General features: G+C 34.0%; 1 protein-coding gene across 1 annotated transcript; it reads left to right on the top strand.

Moving 5' to 3' along the window:
• Positions 1 to 1,815: 1,815 nt before the first annotated feature.
• On the top strand, positions 1,816 to 8,334 carry LOC139484260 (proteoglycan 4-like). Its single transcript, XM_071267996.1, has 2 exons — positions 1,816 to 1,912; positions 7,886 to 8,334. The coding sequence occupies exon 2, from the start codon at positions 8,038 to 8,040 to the stop codon at positions 8,332 to 8,334; it is 297 nt and encodes a 98-aa protein (XP_071124097.1). The 5' UTR covers positions 1,816 to 1,912; positions 7,886 to 8,037.
• The last annotated feature ends 14,882 nt before the right edge of the window (positions 8,335 to 23,216 follow it).

Raw genomic sequence — 23,216 nt, 5'->3', positions numbered from 1 at the left:
AAATGCAATTTATTAAACAGTATTGCACTAGCTCTATTTGATATATTTGTTCTATAAGATCTGATTTTCTAGAAAATTTCTAAATCATAACTTATAAAAACACTGGAAATAATGTAGGTTGCATTTTTTCCTTCAAAAGACAGAACACAGAGACACTATAAACATATGTGATCACTTAGCAAAACCATAAATTATGACTGCAAAATTTATCAATATGTCATGGATATTTTATGATATGTAAGGGAGCAACCATTTAACTTCAAAGGAGGGGTGGGGGGGGGGACGAACAAAATCATTTAGTTTTTCGACGCTATCAAATTATTTTTTTCAAAATTTTACACTATAAGGTATGGGGGAAATCTGCATTCAGAATTTTTTTTTTGTCATCTGCTTGACCAGAAGATTTTTTTCCATCAAATTGCGGATCAGATTATTTTTTTTAGAAAAACCCATAACCCTCTCCCCACCCCCTCCTTTGAAGTTAAATTGTCGTTCCCTAATGGTTTACTAGTTGATAGAAGACTGCTTCCCGGTCCTTTATCTGTTTGGCTCTGCTATACCGGTATGTTGCAAGGTTAATAACCAGCCTAGATAAATTGTTCCCTCTTACAGTTCTCTTCAATAAACTTTATTTTTTAAATGATATAATATATATATTTATTAAAGAAATATAATAGGTTTAACATTTGTGCATTAGTGAAGTAATGTTGGTTTTATTTAACGTACTTTATTCAGTTAATATATATAACACTAAAAATATAAGCGTGGTGCGTCGAAAACAGTTTTGTATATAGACTAGACCGTTGGTTTTCCCGTTTGAATGGTTTTACACTAGTAAAAATTGGGGCCCTTTATATTTTGTTGTTCGGTGTGAGCCAAGGCTCCGTGTTGAAGGCCGTACATTGACCTATAATGATATACTTTTATAAATTGTTATTTGGATGAAGAGTTGTCTCATTGGCACTCACACCACATCTTCCTATATCTAATTATAGATTCACCTTCAACAGGAACGATTATAAACCCAACAATGTAAAGACAAAGGATGTCCAAGTACGTGAATATATCAAGTGCTATATATTGGCCAATAAGGACATCAAGAGTAAAACCAAAGCCATATTTCATATTAGCCCCACGGAGTTAGATTCTTAGTGTCCTAATGCTTCCTAAACATCTTCAGAAAAGTAAATAAACATAGTTACATGTATGCTATAAGGGAGGTACCATTTGTTTCTTGTTTTGTTTTTGTTTTTTTGTTGTTGTTTTTTTTTTTTTTGGGGGGGGGGGGGGGCTACTAGGATGAAAAATGTTATCCATCCTTTTTTTAAGTTGTAATCTCTGTCCTGCCTTTTTATTTTTCACTCTTTTCGGTCCTGTCTTTTTCTATTAGTTTTTCCTGACTTTTTTTTACATAAATTGTCATCCTGCCTTCTTTTTTTTTTTTGCAATGCGACTCATCCTGCCTTTTTTTTTTTACTCAAAACACCTGTCCTGCCTAAATTTTTTTAAATTTCATCCTTGAGCACCACCCCCCTTCCCCCTAGAAATCAAATGGTAGCTCCCTAAATCATTTAGTACCGGATCACTGACAATGGAGCTCGATTTCTCTGATTTCGTATTAAATCTGTTTCAGGTATTTGCACTACTGGTGTTTACTACACTTTTACTGAATGGCACTATGGGAGTTTTACCGGTAATCGTTTTGTCTCACCGGCAACAGCGCAAGACTGTGCTAACGCTTGCGAATGGATAATAGGAAATAATGGTGTTTGCTGGGGATTCGTATTGCGTGTGACGTCAGATCCCATGGTATGTCGTACCTATGACGACACCGATGATCCTTACTACAACATTATCAATCAAAAAGCTTCTGGAAACCATTATAACTACATCCGCAACTGTAACTTAACAAGTAATTATATATAACTTAAGTATTTTTTTATGCATTTGCAGTAATTCTGTATTCTGGAATTTTTTTAACTTTTTTTTCTCTATTCCTTATAAATCTTGCTCATTATTCTTTATTCATTATATTTTATCTCCCCGTTATTCTTTTTTTTATGTGGCTATTTTTTTTCTATTATCATTTTGGTCATTTATTCTGCACTTTTTACCAAGTATCCTCGTGTCTGTAAAACCCATCCTGACCTTTATGTAATCTATTTCTTTTATTTCTTTTTATCCTTTTAATCCTCCTTTTCTTTTTATTCATCTTTATTGATTGCGTCTTCTTCCTTTTATTTAGATTTATATATATATATATATAAATATTTAGACGAGTTGTATATATAAATATATATATATATAAAAAAGCGAGTGGTACAAAACTCGTTAGTCGAAGACAAATTGGCAACTCCATGGCAAAAGAAAAAAAATAATAAAAAGACAATCAACACTCCATATAACACACCGTAGCAAACTAAAGACTGGGAAAACGAAACCTTAACAAAATTCGGGGTGAGCTCAGGTGCTCCGCGGAAGGGAGAACATGTCCTGTTCATAATGTATAAAAGAAGATATAACATGAACAAGTACAATGACATCGATTATTAAATATGTCTTTCCCTCAGTTTAAGGTGGTACCTAACACTACAGGGAGATAACTCTGTAAAATCAGCAAAACGTTTTAATTACACATGCACGTTGTATTGTTAATTAAGGAAATATTAAGCTTCTCAATGATCAAAATTATTGTTATATATGCTACTATATATTTAACCAAATTGCTATATATCTAACCAAATTTTTCCGATAAAAGGCTTGGTTAAAACGTTTCAAAATTTTTATATTTTTGTCAAAGAGTCAAAGTAAATATTTTGTCATAATTTAATGAAATTTGAACGAGCTTAATTAATTTAAGTCAAGGTTTTTGGTATCACCTTAACATGGAATCCTATTGTGTTGTAGGGGGCCTTGTTGGCCAAGTGGTCTGAGTAGTTACTAGCCAGTCAACACTGAGGTTGTGAGTTCGAACCCCGCTCGTGCGGGTGCACTCGATTCCAATCTTAATTGACTAGGATTGTCAATTTTTCTATCGAAGGTCGGCGGTTTTCTCCGGGTACTCCGACTTTCTCCAGCAATAAAAACTGCCCAAAATGTGGCGCTTAAAAGTGGCGTTAAAACAGCAACAATCAATCAATAAATAGTGGTTGCATTTTTACATTCAAACTTTAAAAGTGACCTAGGATAAAGCTAAGACTAAACCAGCCGGGGTCCGCTCGACAGTCCGACAGTTCTTTAGTCCGACGGTTTAATAGTCCGACAGGTCTAAAGTCCGACAGTTTAATAGTCCGTCAGTTCTATAGTCCTACATATACAACAAGATATAATATAGAATAACCACAGGCACTAGACGTTCTACCTGGCTTTCGACCTAACTTTTCCAAAACTGAATCCCCGTTGTTTATAACTTATTTCACACAACCCTCCTCCCCCTAACACACCATTGTTTAGATAAATCAATTAAGACCAACGGCATAATAATTTAAGTAGGTTTGGCAATCGAGAAATAGAAATAAAACGGAATTTGGCGACCAGGTGACATTTTTCAAAAAAATTAGTTAATTATATTGTGTTGTATTAAGGTATATATGATTTTTTTTCTGAGACAAGTGCCTGTGCTTTGGTGGTTCCCCTCCGAAAACTATGTCTCCGGCCAAGATGTCCGCCACATCTGAACTTAGCTAAACATAGGATCCTATGGAAAACGCACATAAGATCTTCTTGTCTGAACCAGTGGTCCAATTAGGACGAAACTTTGGTTGAATGGTCCTTAGTTATAGGTGGTCCACTTCCAAAATTATTTCTAACATCCAAATAACCGTCACAATCAGACTTAGTTTAATACTGGTGTCACACATAAGTGTATAACTCCGACGTACGCCGGGCGTGGTAAAAATCATGTACTCTGCCAGTAGCTAGTAATTTTGGATGCATTCAACCTGTCAATCATATCTGGATCGTGTGCACAACGATCTTTAAGCGTGTATTGCAATTGGACGTACATGAAGCGTACCACCTAAGCGTTTATCGCCGGGCGTTGACATATTCCTGGCGTTTGTCTAACGAAGATGGAATGCACGTGCACGCTACGAAGAAAAAAAGTCTCTTGAACGTATCTGAGACATGTCCCGGTCGTATCCTGGACGATTATCCGTGCTTTCGACGTGTCTGGGACGTTTAATTATTGGGTGTTATGCAAGCATCACACATTGGCGTATAGACCGGAGTGCACCAAACATACAGAGAACATTGACAAAGTCGGTTTACGTTAGTTTCAAGCCAGAGGAACGCTAAGCAACTGTTAAACGTGCGTTGCACAAGTTTGAAGTACGTCGAAATAAAAAGGTATACGCTTGGTGAACGCTACAACTCCAGGAAATTTTTTTGCTGCATAAAAATTTTCATCAAGCTCAAGCGTGTGTCTAGCATGTACCTACACGCACGTTATACATACGCTACAAGCGCGTTGAAAACGCTACAGATAAGTTTGAGACACGTTTAGGGCACGTTGTATACGCTTCAAGATCGTTCGACTGAACCTAAAACGTATGCGGCCGGGTGTGTTTAACAAACACCCTATAATAGAACGTCCAAGATAAGACCGGGACGCGTCTCTAATACGGTCGAGGGACGTTTTTTTTCCTTCGTTGGAGCTATACGCTGATGCAGGACGCCGGCATTACATATTTCATTGTCTGAAACAACTTAGCAAAATGGAACCATACTTGGCAGCAATGGTCCTTGGGTGGTCCTGTTTCAGTATTGAGTCCAATATGATACAGACTGCCGACCAAGATGGCTGCCACAGTGAACTTAGTAATATTGGACCTTTTAGGAAAAAACTTAGACATTTTGTAGTCTGAAACCAAAGAGCCAATTTTAACTCCGGCTTACAAATAATGACTTGGAAATATAAGAAACAACCATCTTAAAAATAAAATATTGCAGCATTTGTAAGCCAGGGGGCAGCACTAGTCAGTCAAATGAGTACTGTGACCAGAACTGAGTTACGGAGGCCTAAAAAAACTCCAACACAAGTGACATGAAGTCATGTTGAACTTTTCCTCCAGTTGATAGGTAGAATCTGTTTACTTTTAAATCAGTTCATGATACTTTCATCATATATGCGCAGTACTCAAATCCGGTACATGACTTTCGACTTACCGGGCCACATCTACTTGTATTTTTGTCCATCTGATGAGTGAAGCCTTTTTCAACTGATTTTTATAGTTCGTTCTTATGTTGTACTGTTATACCACTGTCCCAGGTTAGGGGGAGGGTTGGGATCCCGCTCACATGTTTAACCCCGCCACATTATTTATGTATGTGCCTGTCCCAAGTCAGGAGCCTGTATTTCAGTGGTTGTCGTTTGTTTATGTGTTACATATTTGTTTTTCGTTCATTTTTTTTACATAAATAAGGCCGTTTTCTCGTTTGAATTGTTTTACATTGTCTTATCGGGGCCTTTTATAGCTGACTATGCGGTATGGGCTTTGCTCATTTTTGAAGGCCGTATGGTGACCTATAGTTGTTAATGTCTGTGTCATTTTTGTCTTTTGTGGATAGTTGTCTCATTGGCAATCATACCACATCTTCTTTTTTATAATACATACCTATGAAGTAAAAATACCACTAAACTGTCAGACTATCGAGCCGTCGGACTATTGAACTGTCGGATCATTGAACCGTCGGACTATCGAACTGTCGGACCATCGAACTGTCGGACTATCGAAGCGTCGGACTATCACTACGGAAACCAGCCATGGCAATAAATACTGACTAGGTCTATAATTGTTTGTTTTTCCCGTCCATTTGCATGACGCATGATGCATGCAAAGCAGAAAACATTTTCCTTTCGATGCATCCCGTCTTGTTCCTTTTTGAGTATTTGTTATGTTACCTTGATCTGTCCCTTCTTAATGGATTTACATGATTTTAAAATCGGCAAACAACTGTAGCTTTAATTTGTCCTGATTGACCTTATCCCTGGACATGCAATTATTTGTTTCATTCTATCTTTTCAAAAACATTTAAACCAAATAATTCTTCTAATGTAACTGTCTTCAAAGGTCCGAAAGTTTCATGATTGCAATTTTTTGGTTGACCTTCATAGTATGTCTGTGTCACAGACTATTCTGTTGACCCAGTAGTCATTTTGTTCTCTTTTTTATAACATACAAATACACCTGGTTTCAATATGCATATTAAAACTTTTACTGCTTTTGAAGCAAACTCTCAAGAATTACACGATTTTTAATAGATCATAGCTCGAGATTGCAAGGTCTGTCTTGTTTTTTCTGTATACTCTATGGACATATGAATGTTTCTTTTTATCGTTTTCTAATTGTTGAGGTGTTACCTTTTTTTTCTCATCACTTGGCCTCCGTCGTTAACCTTTACAAAAATCTTCTCCTCTTCAACTACGGGGCCAAAATTAACTAAACTTAGCCATAATCATCATTGGGGTATCTAGTTTAACAAATGTGTCCGATGACCCGGCCCACCAACCAAGATGGCCGCCATGGCTAAAAATAGAACATAGGGGGTAAAATGCAGTTTTGGCTTATATCTGTAACCAAAGCATTTAGAGCAAATCTGACATGGGGTAAAAATGTTAATCAGATTGAGATCTTTTTCAGATGAATCAGACAACCCGTTCTTGGGTTGCTGCCCCTGAATTGGTAATTCTACGGAAATTTTGCCGTTTTTGGTTATTATCTTGAATATTATTATGTATAGAGATAAACTGTAAACAGCAATAATTTACAGCAAAGTAAGATCTACAAATAAGTCAAATGACCAAAATTGTCAGTTGACCACTTAAGGAGTAATTGCCCTTTATAGTCAATTTTTCGTAAATTGTTGTGATCTTTTACAAAAATCTTGTCCTCTGAAACTACTGAGACAAATTTAACCAAACTTTGCCACAATCATCATTAGGGTATCTATGTTAAAATAATATGTCCGATGACACTGCTCGCGAACCAAGATGGCCGACATGGCTAAAAATAGAACATAGGGGTAAATATCAGTTTTGGCTCATATCTCTGAAACCAAAGCATTTAGAGCAAATATGATGAAGGTAGAATTGTTCATTAGGCCAAGATCTATCTGCCCTGAAATTTTAGACCAATCAGGCAACCCGTTGTTGGGTTGCTACCCCTGAATTGGTAATTTTTAGAAAATTTTGCCGTTTTTGGTTATCATCTTCCATAATATCATATATAGAGATAAACTGTAAACAGCAATAATTTACAGCAAAGTAAGATCTACAAATAATGCAACATGACCAAAATGGTCAATTGACCCCTTAAGGAGTAATTGCCCTTTATAGTTAATTTTTAACAATTTTCATAAATTTGTAAATTTTTGTAAATTTTTACAAAATATTTTCTCTGAAACTACTGGGCATAGTTCATTATAGATAGAGATAATTGTAAGCCGCAAGAATGTTCAGTAAAGTAAGATCTACAAACACATCACCATCACCAAAACACAGTTTTGTCATGAATCCATCTTTGTCCTTTGTTTGATATGCACATAGACCAAGGTGAGCGACACAGGCTCTTTAGTGCCTCTAGTTCTTCAAATTACAGTTTGCAATTCGTCGTTTTTGAATTTAATGCATTTTGGGTAATATCTTCAAAAGAGTACATCAAAACGTTGTGATTGTTTTCAAACGTTATAAACAGTAGGAATTCAACAAATTGCGTACGCTTTTCTCATTTTGGTGTACGAACAAAGAGATTACCCATAGTCCTTCAGATACTGAAAAGGCGAATTGAATTTCGATTGTTGTTTACGAAAATTGAATGACACGTCAAATTAACTTGTTAACTGATATACTGTATTTTTAAATAAAAACTCACAAATAATTTTACAGTACACGTACGTAGTCAGTGTGCAGCGTGTTTTCCAACCACAGAAGACCCCACCACTGAAGTGCAAACAACGACAGAAGACCACACCACTGAAGAACACACAACGACAGAAGACCACACCACTGGTGTACACACAACGACAGAAGTAGGTGAGATGACAACAGAAGACCGAACAACAACAAAAAAAGATGATACGACAGCAGAATACAGAACAACAGAGACTACTCTCAAAAATGAGATGACAACAGAAGACCATGCAACAGCTATGGGAGATGATAAGACAACTGAAGACCTAACAACAGAAACAACAAAAGAAAATGCGATGACAACAGAAAAGGGAACAACAACAATGAAAGATGAGACGTCTACAGGAGAGAAACCAACACAGACAACAATAGAAGTTGTAACAAGCATTGGCAATCCAGCAAGCCCTGGAGGAGGTACCAATTAGGATTTCAGATTCATTCATTTAAATCCATTTTTTTTTTAATTTAACGATTATATAATTAAAATGTTTTCGGTAAAGAGAAACACAATCAAGTTAAAGAGAAAGAATATGCTGTATGTTAAAAATGGAGCGGGCTAGGTTAAATTTGTAACTTCTGAGTCAGTACAGCTAAAAATGACCGACAGGAAACAGTGACTTGTTACCAGGTATAAACATGTCACTATATAAACAAGTCTTAATTGAAAACAACGTTCAAACCTATGATTGCGTTGGATAAAAACTGCAATTTTTATACGTGTGCATGTAAAACAATTTTTTTGGTAGAGGGGTCTAAATACAGCAGAAACAACATTTTCCAAAAGAACAAAAAAGTGAAAAGTATATTTTAAGAAAACGCATTTTACTAACAGGTCGAACAACTGATGTTTTTAAACCATGCTGACTGCCATTGACGATTGCCAAATAAATTGATCACGAGATGTAACATGGATCTTAATTATTTTAAAATTTAATACCAAATAGAAAACAATAAACTTTCGGAGAAGATGGTATACTGCAAACATGAGGTGCAAAAATTGTACACCATATCCGGATTTCGACAATGCGTTTGTTTTAACGTAAAAGTAAGAACCTATTCTTCGATGACGTTGTATACGACGATTGACCTAGGGTCAACCGATCTAACTCATTCTTGAAAACAAACTCGAAATTGGTGTATTGCATAAAAAATAAAAATCCTATTTTATATATAAAAAAAAGTTTCAAAACTATATGAAGGGCCTCGGTGGCCGAGTGATCCAAGTAGTTACTACTGTAATCACTATCCAGTAAACACTGAGGTTGTGAGTTCGATCCCTGCTCGTGCAGATGCACTAGACTCCAACCTTAATTGAATAGGATTGTCAGTTTTCCTATCGAAGGTTGTTGGTTTTCCCCGGGCACTCAGGCTTCCTCCACCAATAAAAATTAGCCGCCATGATATAGCCCAAAAGCGGTGCTTAAAAGTGGCGTTTAAAAACACAGAAAATCAATAACAAAAATCTAAACTATATGTTGTACGTAATATCAGATCAGATACCATACATAAATTCAAAGTCCAGGAAATGTTTAGTTTTTTTTAATGATATCGTCTATTTTCAGGCATTTCTCCTTATTGTACATGCACTTGTCAGAATGTAACAACCACATTAACATTGGAGGAGAGTATTCAGGAAATAGTAAACAATATGAAGGTAGATAAACGAAAAATGTCATCTCACACTAGAAAACTTACATCCGCTAAAGACTCTCGACCATCCTCGGCTAGTATTGGATATTTCGGTATTGTAATTTTGTCGACAACATTTGGAATGCTGGTGTTTCTAGATTTTCATAGATTGATTGGCAAATGTTGTAATATTTTCAAACATAAGAAAGACCATCATAAAAGTCAATGCTGAGACTAAACCATATGTGTAGTAGTATGTATATATTTGCATGCTTGACTAGTGATGTTTTAACAGAGACTACAAATGTATAATTTTAGCTGTAAAATTTGTTTTAAATTGTGTCAATAACTTTAGTCTCTGGACGATTTCATTATTGAGATTTTTGTCATTCTATAAAATGCACTTTGAAATTTGTGTAAAGGTGGATAACCTCCCGAATTTGTAGTTCATAACTTTGTTGTGTTTCGAATCAACGATATTTCCAAAACAGATCATGTGAGAGCTGTCTTTGTTAATTTCCTGGTGATGTGTATTCAAGAAAAGTCAATTATTATAAGCTTCATTCATGCGAAGCATCTGAGATCACCCAGTTGTTTGTGGGCTTAGCAGAGGCGGATTTGGGGGGGGGGGGGCTCCTTTTTGGGAAAAAATTTGGTTGCTTATATAGGGAATCACTGATGCGTGACTGGAGTGCCCCCCACCCCCTTTTAGGTCAGTCAGTGGGCCCCCTCTTGTGAAAATATCTGGATCCGCCACTGCTTAGTGTTGCTCACTCTTATGTTTTCTATGTTGTGTTTTATGTACTATTGTTGCATGTGTTTGTCTTTTTTCTATTTTAGCCGTAGCGTTGTCTGTTTATTTTCGGCATACGAGATTGAAAATCGTTTTAGTATATTTCGCCCCTCTCTTTCTAGAAAATTACATGATTGTGTCATGTACTTCTACTTCGCTATAGATTAGTGCACACTTTTGTACAATAACTTGTGTTGTGTAAATACCATATACGTTGGAACAGTGAAAGCTGAATGCTAATAAATGTTCATATTATAGATCACTACATACCGTCATGCTCTGTACTCTTTAATAAAAAAATATAGATGCCAAGCTTAATATTGTGTACGCGTCTTGTTTACAAAATACTCACCAGTGACGCTCTAATCAAAATTTTAAAAGGATAAATAAAGTACGAAATTGAAGAGCATTTAAGACCCAAAATTCCGAAAGGTTATGACCATATTATTTTCCAACCTCGTCGTTGTATTTTACATGCTGTTAATACTAACTTAGGCATTACAATTTAAAATTATGACATGGTGCACTATACGCCATTATGCAAGCACATTACAAAGAAAAAGATGTCTTTAGCAACTCGGATATGAAGAAAAAAAAAATTCTGTGAATTTTTCCAGATCTTGTGTTCCGTGTATTTTTGTTATCATTTGTTTTGCGAAGTTTCAAGTGATTTTTTCAGGCGAACTGAATAAACAGGTCAGAACAAATTCGTTCGTTTTTAAACTGCAATCTTACTGTTTTGTAGACTGATGTTTGTCTTTTCGTCGTTTACCGGGTTTTTTTGCCATGATATTTGCTCGTTTCTTTTTGACTTATGAAATTTGATTTTCTTTATGGTATTTTCCACTTGTTTTTGACGTTCGCTGTGTTTGTTTACGCATGTCCTGGGTCGGAGGCCTAGAGTTCGGTTGTTGTCATTTGTTGGTGTTGTTTGTTGATATTTTTTCGTTTCTCGTCATTTGTATAGATTGACCGTTGGTTTCCCTGTTTTTAGTTGTTTTGAGCTGGTCGTTCAATGCAACATGTTTTATGGCTTGTTGTTTGGCGTAGACCTGTGCTCCGCGTTGTGGGTCGTGCTTTGATCTATGGTGGTTTACTTTTGTAAAATGTGACTGGGATCGAGAGTTGTCTAATGGGCACTCATACCACCTATTCTTTTATCGAAGTTATTGTTTATCATTATATATCATTGTTTTGCTTTTCTTGTATGATAGTTGGAGGCGCTTTAATTGCACGTGTTCCTGTTTAAGACCGTACATGACAATAGAACTCATAGATTTTAAATTACGTCAGGTTTTGTACCGAAAGATAAAGTTTATGTTTCAACGACTACTTGATAGTCAGACTCTTCGTTTGTCAAGCTACATTTTGATTGACATCAATTGTTGATAATACATGTAACAAGCTGAAGAAGTACCCACACTTCTGGTCTTAATGCAATCTCCTTGTCCGGTTCATCCAACAAATCGTGCTGTCATACCGTTTTTCAGAAACTATCAAACAAAATGACTTCATATTTGAACATTTTTAGATGTAACGTGCAAGCCTATTGTTGAACTGCTTCGTGTTTGTCGATATTTTGAAATTTTAACAAACTTAACATTTTTCGTCATGCCTTTCCTTGGAACAACACATTCTTGTTTTGAGTTAAACTAAGCGCGCCGAGTACATTATATTTTCTACCTAACTCCCAGAAATATTCTTTCACAGAACAAATGAAAAATCACTATTTATGTTGTTTGGAAACTCAAAATTTACTAATGATTTTCGAAAATTTCAAAATATTCATGCAATGTGTAAGTTGTTTATGTTTCTTCTCAGCCATATTTAATGTTGCGTCCTTTTTTTTCTTTTTTTCTTTTTTTATAATATTCTTGTTTTCTAGACTCGAAAACCGTAATGATGTATTTAGTGTATTATATAATTATGTACCTTATAGTTTCGTAGCTTAACACACGCTTTTGTAAACTGTCAATGAAACAAAAATAACAATCATTTTTTAAAGTATTTCTTAAGACTTCTGTTAGGATTATAAATTGTATTACTTATTTCAATTTTTACTAATTCAAGTGTTATTAACGTGCAAGGTGTCTGTAACAGTTGAATTATGTAAATATTTATTCAGAAGCTTTGACACTGAAAACGGTTAAACATAATTCTATTTGAACTGTAAATATTAAATGAAATACACACATTTTTATCTCATAGTTTAAACATACATGGAGTCTATTTAACATAAATGAAAGGGTGTAAGCAATAAATTTAAACGATATTTTTTGATAAAACAAAAATTTCTTTGGCGGTCTTTGACACAGGTAAATAACTTTATAACGCAATTATTTGAAACAAGAACTATCTTTAAAAAATATATCCGACGTATTTAAATTTGAGTATATGTTTAAAACTATCATTTCGATAACCTTTAGAAGCACAAAGATACCATTTAAATAACGTTTTCTCTGTTTGTGTTCAGTATTCTCGGTCCTCGTATCTTTCTGTTTACATTAACCAAAACCCCGCGGAAATCTCACATGTGTAGGTGCGTTCTAAAAGTCACGTACGTTCGTACAACAAAGTTTACATTAAAAATTATATAATTGTCCCGAATAAACAGCTGTCACGGATGCAAAGAGTTATTGGAGAAACAATTATTTTAATAAAAATATAAATCTTTGTAAGATCTAGTTCAAATATTTATAGTTTTTCACTTGTTTCCATCACGATATAATTAACGAGACGTTTTTTCAAACACAACCAAATCACCCACCACGACAGCATTTTGTCCAATCACAGAAAGGATTTTTCAGCATGCATATTCTGTTGCCATAGTTAAGCGTCCTCAAGTTCAAAGGGCACAAACCGACTACTCTCATTAAGAAAAAATTCACACACCTAATTAAATGGGCATTCAAAAAATCAGAATGTGAATATATATGTTCAAACTCTTTTAGGTCATTTTTTAGTAGCAATAAACAAACAAACTATGTTAATTGGACATGCTTTGATACTATATATGCCCTTGAATTTTTACTAGATAACATTTTTGTTCGCTTTGGGGATTCCGTATATCGTCAGATTATCGGAATTCCAATGGGGAATAACTGTGCACCACTTATTGCGGACCTGTTTTTGTATTGTTATAAGTTACAATTTATGACAAAAATAAGCAAAGACCCATCAAAACAACATCTGATAAACAAATTTAATAATACTTTTAGATATTTTGGATGATATTTTGGCTCTCAATAATGACGACTTCAGTATGTATATTAATGAAATTTATCCTGTTGAACTTACTTTAAATAAAGCTAATACTAACAATGACCACTGCCCTTTTCTCGATCTTGATATCTATATCACTAATGGAAAGCTGAATACTAAAATTTATGATAAAAGGGATGATTTTTCATTTCCTATCGTTAATTATCCGTTTTTAGATGGTGACGTTCCGTTGTCACCATCGTACAGTGTTTATATATCTCAACTTGTACGATTCGCTCGTGTATGTAACAATGTTTTAGATTTTAACGAGAGAAATTTATGTATTACTGAAAAATCATTACACCAGGGTTTTCGATATCACAAACTAGTCAAAACATTTACTAGATTTTATTATCGGTATAAAGACATCATTCGTAAATATAGCTCAACATGCAGACTTCTAATACGTTCAGGTATTTCACATCCAATTTTTTATGGAAATATTCTTTATAAAGCACAAAGGTGTCAGTATTCACCTCAGAAACTTACAAAACCTTTGAATAGACTTATTAAGAAGGGATATAATTACGATACTGTTGTCAAGTCATTAAAGGTTGCATATTTTGGCGTTAATATTGAGTCACTGATAAGGTCTTTGCATCGGAACTAAACACATTTATTCTAAAAACAGTTGTTGGCATGACACGGGTTATGTTCTTCTCATATATGTTATGATGGTATGATACTAAACCCCTAACGGGAAGGATTGTGCCTGATGTTCATATGATGAAATCATAATCTTTTAGTCAGTTTAATTGAAGTCTGGAGCTGGCATGTCAGTTAACTGCTAGTAGTCTGTTGTTATTTATGTATTATTGTCATTTTGTTTATTTTCTTTGGTTACATCTTCTGACATCAGACTCGGACTTCTCTTGAACTGAATTTTAATGTGCGTATTGTTATGCGTTTACTTTTCTACATTGGTTCGAGGTATAGGGGGAGGGTTGAGATCTCACGAACATGTTTAACCCCGCCGCATTTTTGCGCCTGTCCCAAGTCAGGAGCCTCTGGCCTTTGTTAGTCTTGTATTATTTTAATTTTAGTTTCTTGTGTACAATTTGGAAATTAGTATGGCGTTCCTTATCACTGGACTAGTATATATTTGTTCAGGGGCCAGCTGAAGGACGCATCCGGGTGCGGGAATTTCTCGCTACATTGAAGACCTGTTTTAGTTTCTTGTGTACAATTTGGAAATTAGTATGGCGTTCATTATCACTGAACTAGTAATCTTCTAAAGATGATGTCACGTGATTTTCCGTTGTTGGTGATATTGTTGTAAAAACTGACGATGTAATGATTGATCATTATTCAGCTTTATCTACTTTATCTAGAACGGCATACGATTTATCGCTAGCAAACTCTTTATATCTTGATAATGTATCAATCATTCACTTCAGATCCACTTTCGCCTCGTCGTAAAAATTCGTGATATATTTGCAACAGGAGCATGTGAGCAATAAATTCATCAGTTTCATATAGTAATGCATAATCATTAGTTCTCAACTGCTAATTGTCTCAAAAAGTTTTCAAGTTTTGGTATTTTGTTTTTATTTTATGATTTATTCCTAACGAGAATTTTAGAATTTCTTTCCGCATCTTTCTCTTTGAATTCATTTGTTTGAATAATCAATAATAATATAGTAGTCTACATCAGTGGTTACATTGTATGCAGCCAAACTCTATAGAGGGCAGTAGAACAGAAAACAATCTTCATTGTGTATAAATGCAATAACTCATATATTGCAGCGTAAATCCACGGCAGTCAGGCTCGTTTAGGTGGAAGAATTACTGTGTCAATTTCATATACTTACATATTGTAAATATGTCATAAAAGCAAAAACACACGAAAAAAATGGCCACAATTTATAATAACATTCAACTTTTTCGGCCGTTTCGTTTATTCTCAAGTTAATGTCTTACTGATCTGTTTTGTTAATAAAATTTAGTTGTTTCCATCTACAACTGCAAAAGGCGCAACAGATGTGTTAAAATCAGCCATGCGACTTATTTGAAGATTCATGTGACCTTTGTTGTTGTTTAGAGATTTTATTTGAAGTTCGTTTATCCCTTCAACCATTTATTTAGATGGTATTTTAACGTATAGATAGCGCGAAACTCTCCTTACTCTATGCAACGACATTTTTATTTCGACTATGCGAAGCTGCGAATTTATACATCCGAGCAGCTTAACGGCGGCATGCAATTTTAGCAAAGATATACACGTACTGTCGGACGGGAGCAGTCCAGATATGTGAATATTGTTATACCCAATCAACCCTTTTTTTATGAAAAAGATTTTAAAGGTATACATTAATACGACAGCAACCCAACAACACATATATTTCAAAACACTAAGAGTCAACATACAGATTTTTGTTATAGCTAGAAGCATGTAAAGAAAAAAACTAAAACTGCAACATGAATATATAATACGGAGTCGGTGATATTTTCGACAAGTGTTTTGTTGCAAAATTTCCCGTGCTCTTTATTGATTTCGATAGGTGTAATATAAATCAGTGTAACAAAATCACTTCTTTGTAAAGTAAAGGTAAAATAAATAATGATTATGGATGACGGACGTTAAGTGGCATATTAAATGAATAATCAGAACAAAAACATGTAAATATGACATGAAAATTAACCCTGCCTTGTACTATAGACCGACACACAGAAACGGATTTATACCAGAGCCGGGGACTATTTTAATAATTGTAATTCCATGATTTGCATGTTTCACACCAGGGTTTCACAATTTTGACGAACACAATAGTAAAGCTAACTGAATTATTATCTCGTACAGATACTGGTCCATTATAAATAAGAAGATGCGATATGAGTGCTATCGAGACAACAATCCAACAATGTCACAGTGTATAAATACATTTGTCTTCCACACCGTCGCAATGCCTTTGAGAATTTAGCGGGGAAATATAACGTTACGTCCCGAAACGTCTTAATTTTTGGCGCAATATGTGAGGCTTACGGTTTTTCTAACCATCTTGAACTATTTTGCCTCAATTTGGGCATCATTATATAAGTATATGTTAATTCAAAAATCATATTTAATTTTTTTGAATAAAAAAAGTTTGTTTCTTCAAAATTGCAAAAATGTTCAATTTTCAGCAGTAATTATTGCATAAACGAAATCGACGACAACAATTTTTTTTGGCAAAGTTTAATTTTCTGTCAATTGAAGAATGAAATATCTTTAAGGGAAAAAAATTTCACCGTTAAAAATAAACTTGAATATGCCCTTAAAATAATCAAATCCTTCAATCTTCTAAGACATATTTTGCATTAATTCATCCTATTTCACTGGTGTAACTTCACGCTATAAAATGCATTGACAATCTGGAATACAATATGTCATTCGGATTTGTGATGCTCAATCTTATAAAAACGTTTTAAAATGTATTGTATTGTAAGCATTGCGTGTTGTCTTTTCGTCGTTTCTTTTTGTTTCTTCTTTCTGCTCTTTGGTCGAGTTGTTGTATCTTAATTCAATTTTCATCTGTTTAACATGTTTAACATGCTAAAAAAATGTGTTTCTTCTTCTTTTTTTTTGGCTAATTGAATAGACTACCAATGATTTAAACTAACAGAAAGCAGGGTAAAAATAGCAACTAAGATCTAGGTTATCCCGCCTACATTTCAGGTTAGATTCCTCGTCAATTGCTGTTTTCTTTTGATGATTTAGTTTTTTCAGTGACATTGTGTTAAAGGCATTACCATGAATTTGACAATCATTTTGATAGCACAATATTAAAATGTTTTCCATTTGTATAAAAAAAACTACTGTAACCGTATTCTTAACGTTAATAAAATATCTGCTGCCGACAATCTTTAAATATGAGGTAAGTATAAAGAGAGAAAAATTGTAACTGCACATTAATGTTTCCACATAACCTTCGTTAACATAATAAATGTATATATACCGGCAGGACATTAAACAGCTGTGTTGAAAATCAAACAAGCTATTTTTTAAATGAACCTAATAACGGATTTAATTTGTCTACTTATAGATGTTTTTGTCCGTTAATCTACTCTGTGTTTAAGGCAATAGATTTATAAAAATCGGAAACTATACATGTTTATCATATAATATATAACAACAATATCGGTACCATGAATATATTAGTAAAGTCATGTATACAGATGTAATATATTTAGACTTTTTATTTACTCAACAAAACCATGTTCACGAATATCAAAACATTAATCTCTAAAATAGTCACAAAAAGCCTCACTCATGTGTATTGATTTGTGTAATATATACATATTGTCTTTCATGCCATCAATAGTTTAGTAAATAAAGGCAACAGTAGTATACCGCTGTTCAAAACTCATAAATCCATGGACAAAAAACAAAATCGGGGTAACAAACTAAAACCGAGGGAAACGCATTAATATAAGAGGAGAACAACGACACAACACTAAAATGTAACACGCACAGAAACGGACCAAGCATCAGACAAAATCCCTCGAGAATAACAATTATAACATCAAAACCAAATACATGAATTTGGGATAGACAAGTACCGTGACACGTCTTATCGCAACATGAAATTACACTCAAAAATAAGAGAAAACAAACGACGCAACGTTAGAAACGTTTTCACATTTCGTTTTGAACGTTTTAATTGGTGCCCGTTTTCCTGAACAGTGCACACACTCTGTAAATGAGCGAAGTACTGTCTAGACACACTATCAAGGATGCAATCGAAATCAATATGGCAATTCCTACGAATCCAATACTTGCTTACGATTTTCGTGAATCCCAAGCAGAGGTGTGTTTTCTCGTATAGGTTCTTCCAATGAAATTTGTTTCGTTACATTGTTACACGTGCAGACACAGTATGGTGCTTCACCTACAATGAATAAAAGCAATCAAGCATTAGACATTTAATTCAAATGTTTAGTACAAGTCTAGTATTTCAAAATGCATTTTATTGTGACTGTGGTGCATTTAGCTAAATATTGAATAATAATAATAAGGCACGATTATTACAATGTATATAAAAGGATTAAATATGTTTTTGACTCCATAATTCTAAATAAATAGGATGGATTTATATACCTGTACTTTATTCAGTCTGTCGAAAAAAGTTCGGAAAAATGAGCATAATATTTTATAATCTGTTTTTGTCAAAGTTCTATTTTCTGGTTGCAGTTTTAAATGTTTGATTTTCGCAGGTCATATAAGTGTTATTTTTAGAAATTTGAACCTTAATTTAAACATCTTTACCGTCAAAAATATGAACCTTTAACATTTTCATTGAACATTTGTCCTAAACATGTTTACCATCAAACCATCATAATGGTGGAATGATTTGATTATTCGTTCACCAGTACTAGGGATGTAATGATGCATGCATTTATCTATTATTTTTTTTCTAATTTTATACCTGTGTTATTTGTTGTAAATCTCTGCTGTGTTGTTGTAAAACTTGAAGTTTTCCCTACCTCTGTGGTTTCGGAAGGAGATGTTGTAGTCTGATCCTGTGAAGTTGTAACTTCTAAATTAGATGTCAAGAAATCTTTCGTGGTTTGATGGATGAAAGTTTTAACTGTCGATGTGAGCTCGAGCTTGGAAGTCGGTTCGGGAATTTCCGATGATGTAACTTCTACATTAGATGTCATGTGGTTGTCAGTCGTTGTTGCAAGTGTTTTTTCTGTTGTCTTGTCTGCAGATGACGCTTTGAAAGAAGTTGTTTCAATTTGTGTTGATGTTTAAAATGTTGTTGTTGTTACTTGCTGGGTTGTCTCACATAACACACCATCACTAACAACAACAAATCCGCAATCTTTATACGGTGGCACACTAACGACATTAGTTTTTTTATTTACTGTAAAAAAAAAAAACAGAATATTATTCGATATACACATGATACATTTTGATTATAATCATTCGTTTGTTTATATTTATATATCATTTTGTTATCAAGATGAAAATAAAAATATAAAAAGAATCTCCCATCTTAATTCTGATCTGTTGTACATTGCATTTTATAATAATATAAAAATATAATGTATCTTAGTTCATATGAAGTCAATTTGCATATATCGGAATATATTCTATATTTCAATTTGATTCTTTATTATTCGTTTTATATTTACTTTTTTTATGTTTACTTTTTAAATAGAAAATAATAATACAAATCTTACATTCAAAGTTACACAACTTCGTATAAACATCTCCACCGGAAGCAGGAATCTTGTCACTTCCGGTTTGGAAAGGTCCATCATACTCATCATACATCACACATTTAGTAGGTACATTAGTTGTAAACAAAAACGCCCAGCAGACTAAAACCACACTACAAGCATATATACACTCTAGTGCAGTTGCTGAGATTTTATTATAACTTTCATTCAATCCATTCGATAGCATTGTATCGCTTGCGATATCATAAGAAAATCCTTCATTGCATATAGCTGAAAGAAACAAAATACAGTAGTTAAAACACGAAAATTTTTAATGAGAAATATATCACATGGTGTATGTTTGATGTTATTTTCGTCATAAAACCTTGCAAATAAGTAGCTTATAGTTCTCATAGTAATATGGAGACAGTTTTTGTAAATAGATAAAACATGTAATATTTCATACATCAGTAGCTCATATTAAGATATAACTTCAACATGTTCAATTGGAAAGTAAAAACGTAAACATTTGAAAAACAAGGATACATAAATACGTATCAATGTTAGTCTGTAAATAAACAGAGGAAGCCAAATTGAATAAATACTATTGTGGATTCATTTATTTTTGTGAGTACCATTTTCGTGGATTGAACAAAACTTTCAATTTCGAGGACATTTTATTCAAGGTTCTGCCTAATTCTAAAAAAATGAAAAATTTGTAATTAATTGAAAGTTTAAAATCCGAGGTTAACCTGAACAAACGAATCCACAAAAAATGGTGTATAACGAAAAATAATGAATCCATAGTATTCCTTTAGCCAAACAAGTTCAAGGTCAGTTTTGCAACTGAAGAACAAGCAACCCTAGAACGGTTTAGGTTTTTCTTGTACAGAATCAAAGTGTTCCCATCTTTGTAAATAGGGTGTTGTTGGCAATTTGTTCCTCCTGTTTGGGTGTCTATTACATCGTTCACACATCGTTGTCAATATAATGGAATTTGATACGACTGTCATACAAGTGAGAGGTTTGGATAGCTTTAAAACCAGGTTTAATCTACCTTTTTTCTATATAAGAAAATGCCATCGCCAAGTTATGAATAGGATGGTTGTTATCTATTCGTTGAATGTGTTTTAGCTTTTGATTTTGTCATTTGATCAGGGGACTTTCCTTTTTGAATTTTCCTCGGAGTTCAGTATTTATTGTGATTATATTTTTTACATGACTCTAAATGTGCTAACATCACTTTTGTCGTACATGTATCCTATAATAAGAGGAAGAAGAAATCTAGTGTAATAAATTAATCTTTTCGGTAGTATTACATGTACTATACTGTGAAGAAATACGCTCCATCAATAGTAAGAAATCAATGGAATATGGTTTGCACTATACTGCCATACCCTGAATTTGATTTTTCGCCTACTTTACAGACAAAAGAAGTCTAATCGTAAAGGTAAAATAAGTAACTACTGTTTTCGAAGAGTTTGTCTGCAAATTTAATTCAAAAGGTAATTGACCAATTCATTACAATTGAAAAATGTTGTTATGCATATCTTGCCGGCATCTGATTCACATGTAAATGATCTTGCGTCTGTTCCACACTCAGCTAAGAGCCAATGCATGTCTCCGTTTGCTACCTCTACATAAGGGCATAACTTGTCATTACCAGTATCCATTCCGGGTGACCAGTTTGAAAACGAATTTGATGAAACGCAGTTATTTGTCCATACACGGTTGGTTGGTTGATTTGGCTCTGGAGCATGTAGTCCTATCCAAATGTCTCCGCCAAAGGTAGGAGTTATTAGTTCTCTAGAAAAAGAAAGAATAAATCAAAATTATCAATACAAATATACTCATATGCATTTTAAACTTTAACACAGGCTAAAACAATACTTGAAATGATAATATATTTAAATAGTACAAATTATTAATATAAAACTTGGATTTTCAAATAGGCCGACCTCGTGCATTACTAAAACAGACATGTATCGTCAAAACTCGCATCTAATTAAGTAGAGTTGATACTGTTGCTGTTATGACAATGTAACAACAAAATATTGCAATATTTAGGATACTAGTGATTAATTCGTTTAGGTATACGTGGTTAGATGCACAGATAATATAAGCAAATAATTTGCAAAAGAAAATATAATATGGTATGTTTAATTTGCAATTTATTGTGGTGAATATAAGCATAAACTCATGAAACTTTATGTACTTTGGCTGTAACAACTCTTTTGTCATAAACGTTTAAAACACTTAATCATATGAATGCATAGAAGCTGGATAAAATTTTCATTCGCAAGGACATGAAGTGTGCTTTTGTCGGAGAAGTACTCCTAAACTGTTTTGATAACAAAACATTGCTCATTTTACTGCACTGGTGGCGGATTTGAACAACTAGTGTCTCTTCGCTGATGCCCGAGTACTGCATATTTGAAAATCCAATTTCGAGTAAAAACTTACATCCGCTGACATTACTCTTACCAATGTGTTTCCATCTGATCGGGGAGCTTACATTTTAATTTGCATAATGACAGACTATTTGATTATTTTTGTGATAAGGATGATTTACGTTACAATTATAATTTCTGATCACCTATCAGTGTCATCAAACAATATACAAAAGAACTGAGTATAAAATATGGTACCAAACAATCTAGTTTAAGATTAATATGGTTTATTTGCGCTAAAGAAAAATATTTTAAAGTATTGGCGATTGTCTTATTCTGTTAATAATAAGATAAAAGTTTGTCAAAACGTTAAAGAATGACGACTTATGCATATTTTGAAACTGCTTGCATCATTTTTTTTTACTTTCATATCCACAATGTTTTTAATTTGACAATTTTTACATGCTTATAAAACTCCGCTTTAACAAAAAATAAACAGTTGTGTCTCATTGATTTTTTTTGTAAATACACATTTAGTGTTTACATATTTTACCGATTCAATAACAACAAGAAGTAATTGTAACAGGATGCTGTTACGAAGTCTCCCAAACAAAGCTCCCATAACTCGCCATTTATATGGTCCCATGTTCATTTGATTTGATTTTTTGTCCAATACAAGAATATATATGGCTTACGGGTAGGGATCTCCACCATTTACAAGTATTCAAACAGGAGGGGGTGGTGGTAACCCCCAGAGACTTTACCTACATTTCATTTGATTTGTTTTATTGTCCCATACCAGAATTTATGTGGTTTAGGGGTTTGGATGTTGACCGTTTACAAGTTTTCAAACAAGAGGGGTCGGGGTGACCCCCTCGGGACTTCCCTTTTATTTCATTTCATTTGTTTTATTGTCCCCTATAAGAATAAATATGGTTTAGGGGTGGGGACCTGGACCATTTACAAGATAATAGCACATTCTCAAATTGAACGGGGTGGGGGCAACCCCCAGGAACTTCCCCTTAATTTCATTTGATTAGCTTTATTGTCCCATACAAGTATATATATGGTTTAGGGGTGTGCATGTTGA

This window comes from Mytilus edulis, chromosome 8 (assembly GCF_963676685.1).
Source record: "Mytilus edulis chromosome 8, xbMytEdul2.2, whole genome shotgun sequence".
Classification (NCBI taxonomy): Eukaryota; Metazoa; Mollusca; class Bivalvia; order Mytilida; family Mytilidae; genus Mytilus; species Mytilus edulis.
The sequence above is the reverse complement of the archived record's forward strand: the minus strand, read 5'-3'. Positions and strand labels throughout refer to the sequence as shown.

What these genes read in the sequence shown, in the direction of transcription:
- LOC139484260 (XM_071267996.1), top strand. Translation starts at nt 8,038, where the DNA reads ATGACAACAGAAGACCGAACAACAACAAAAAAAGATGATACGACAGCA.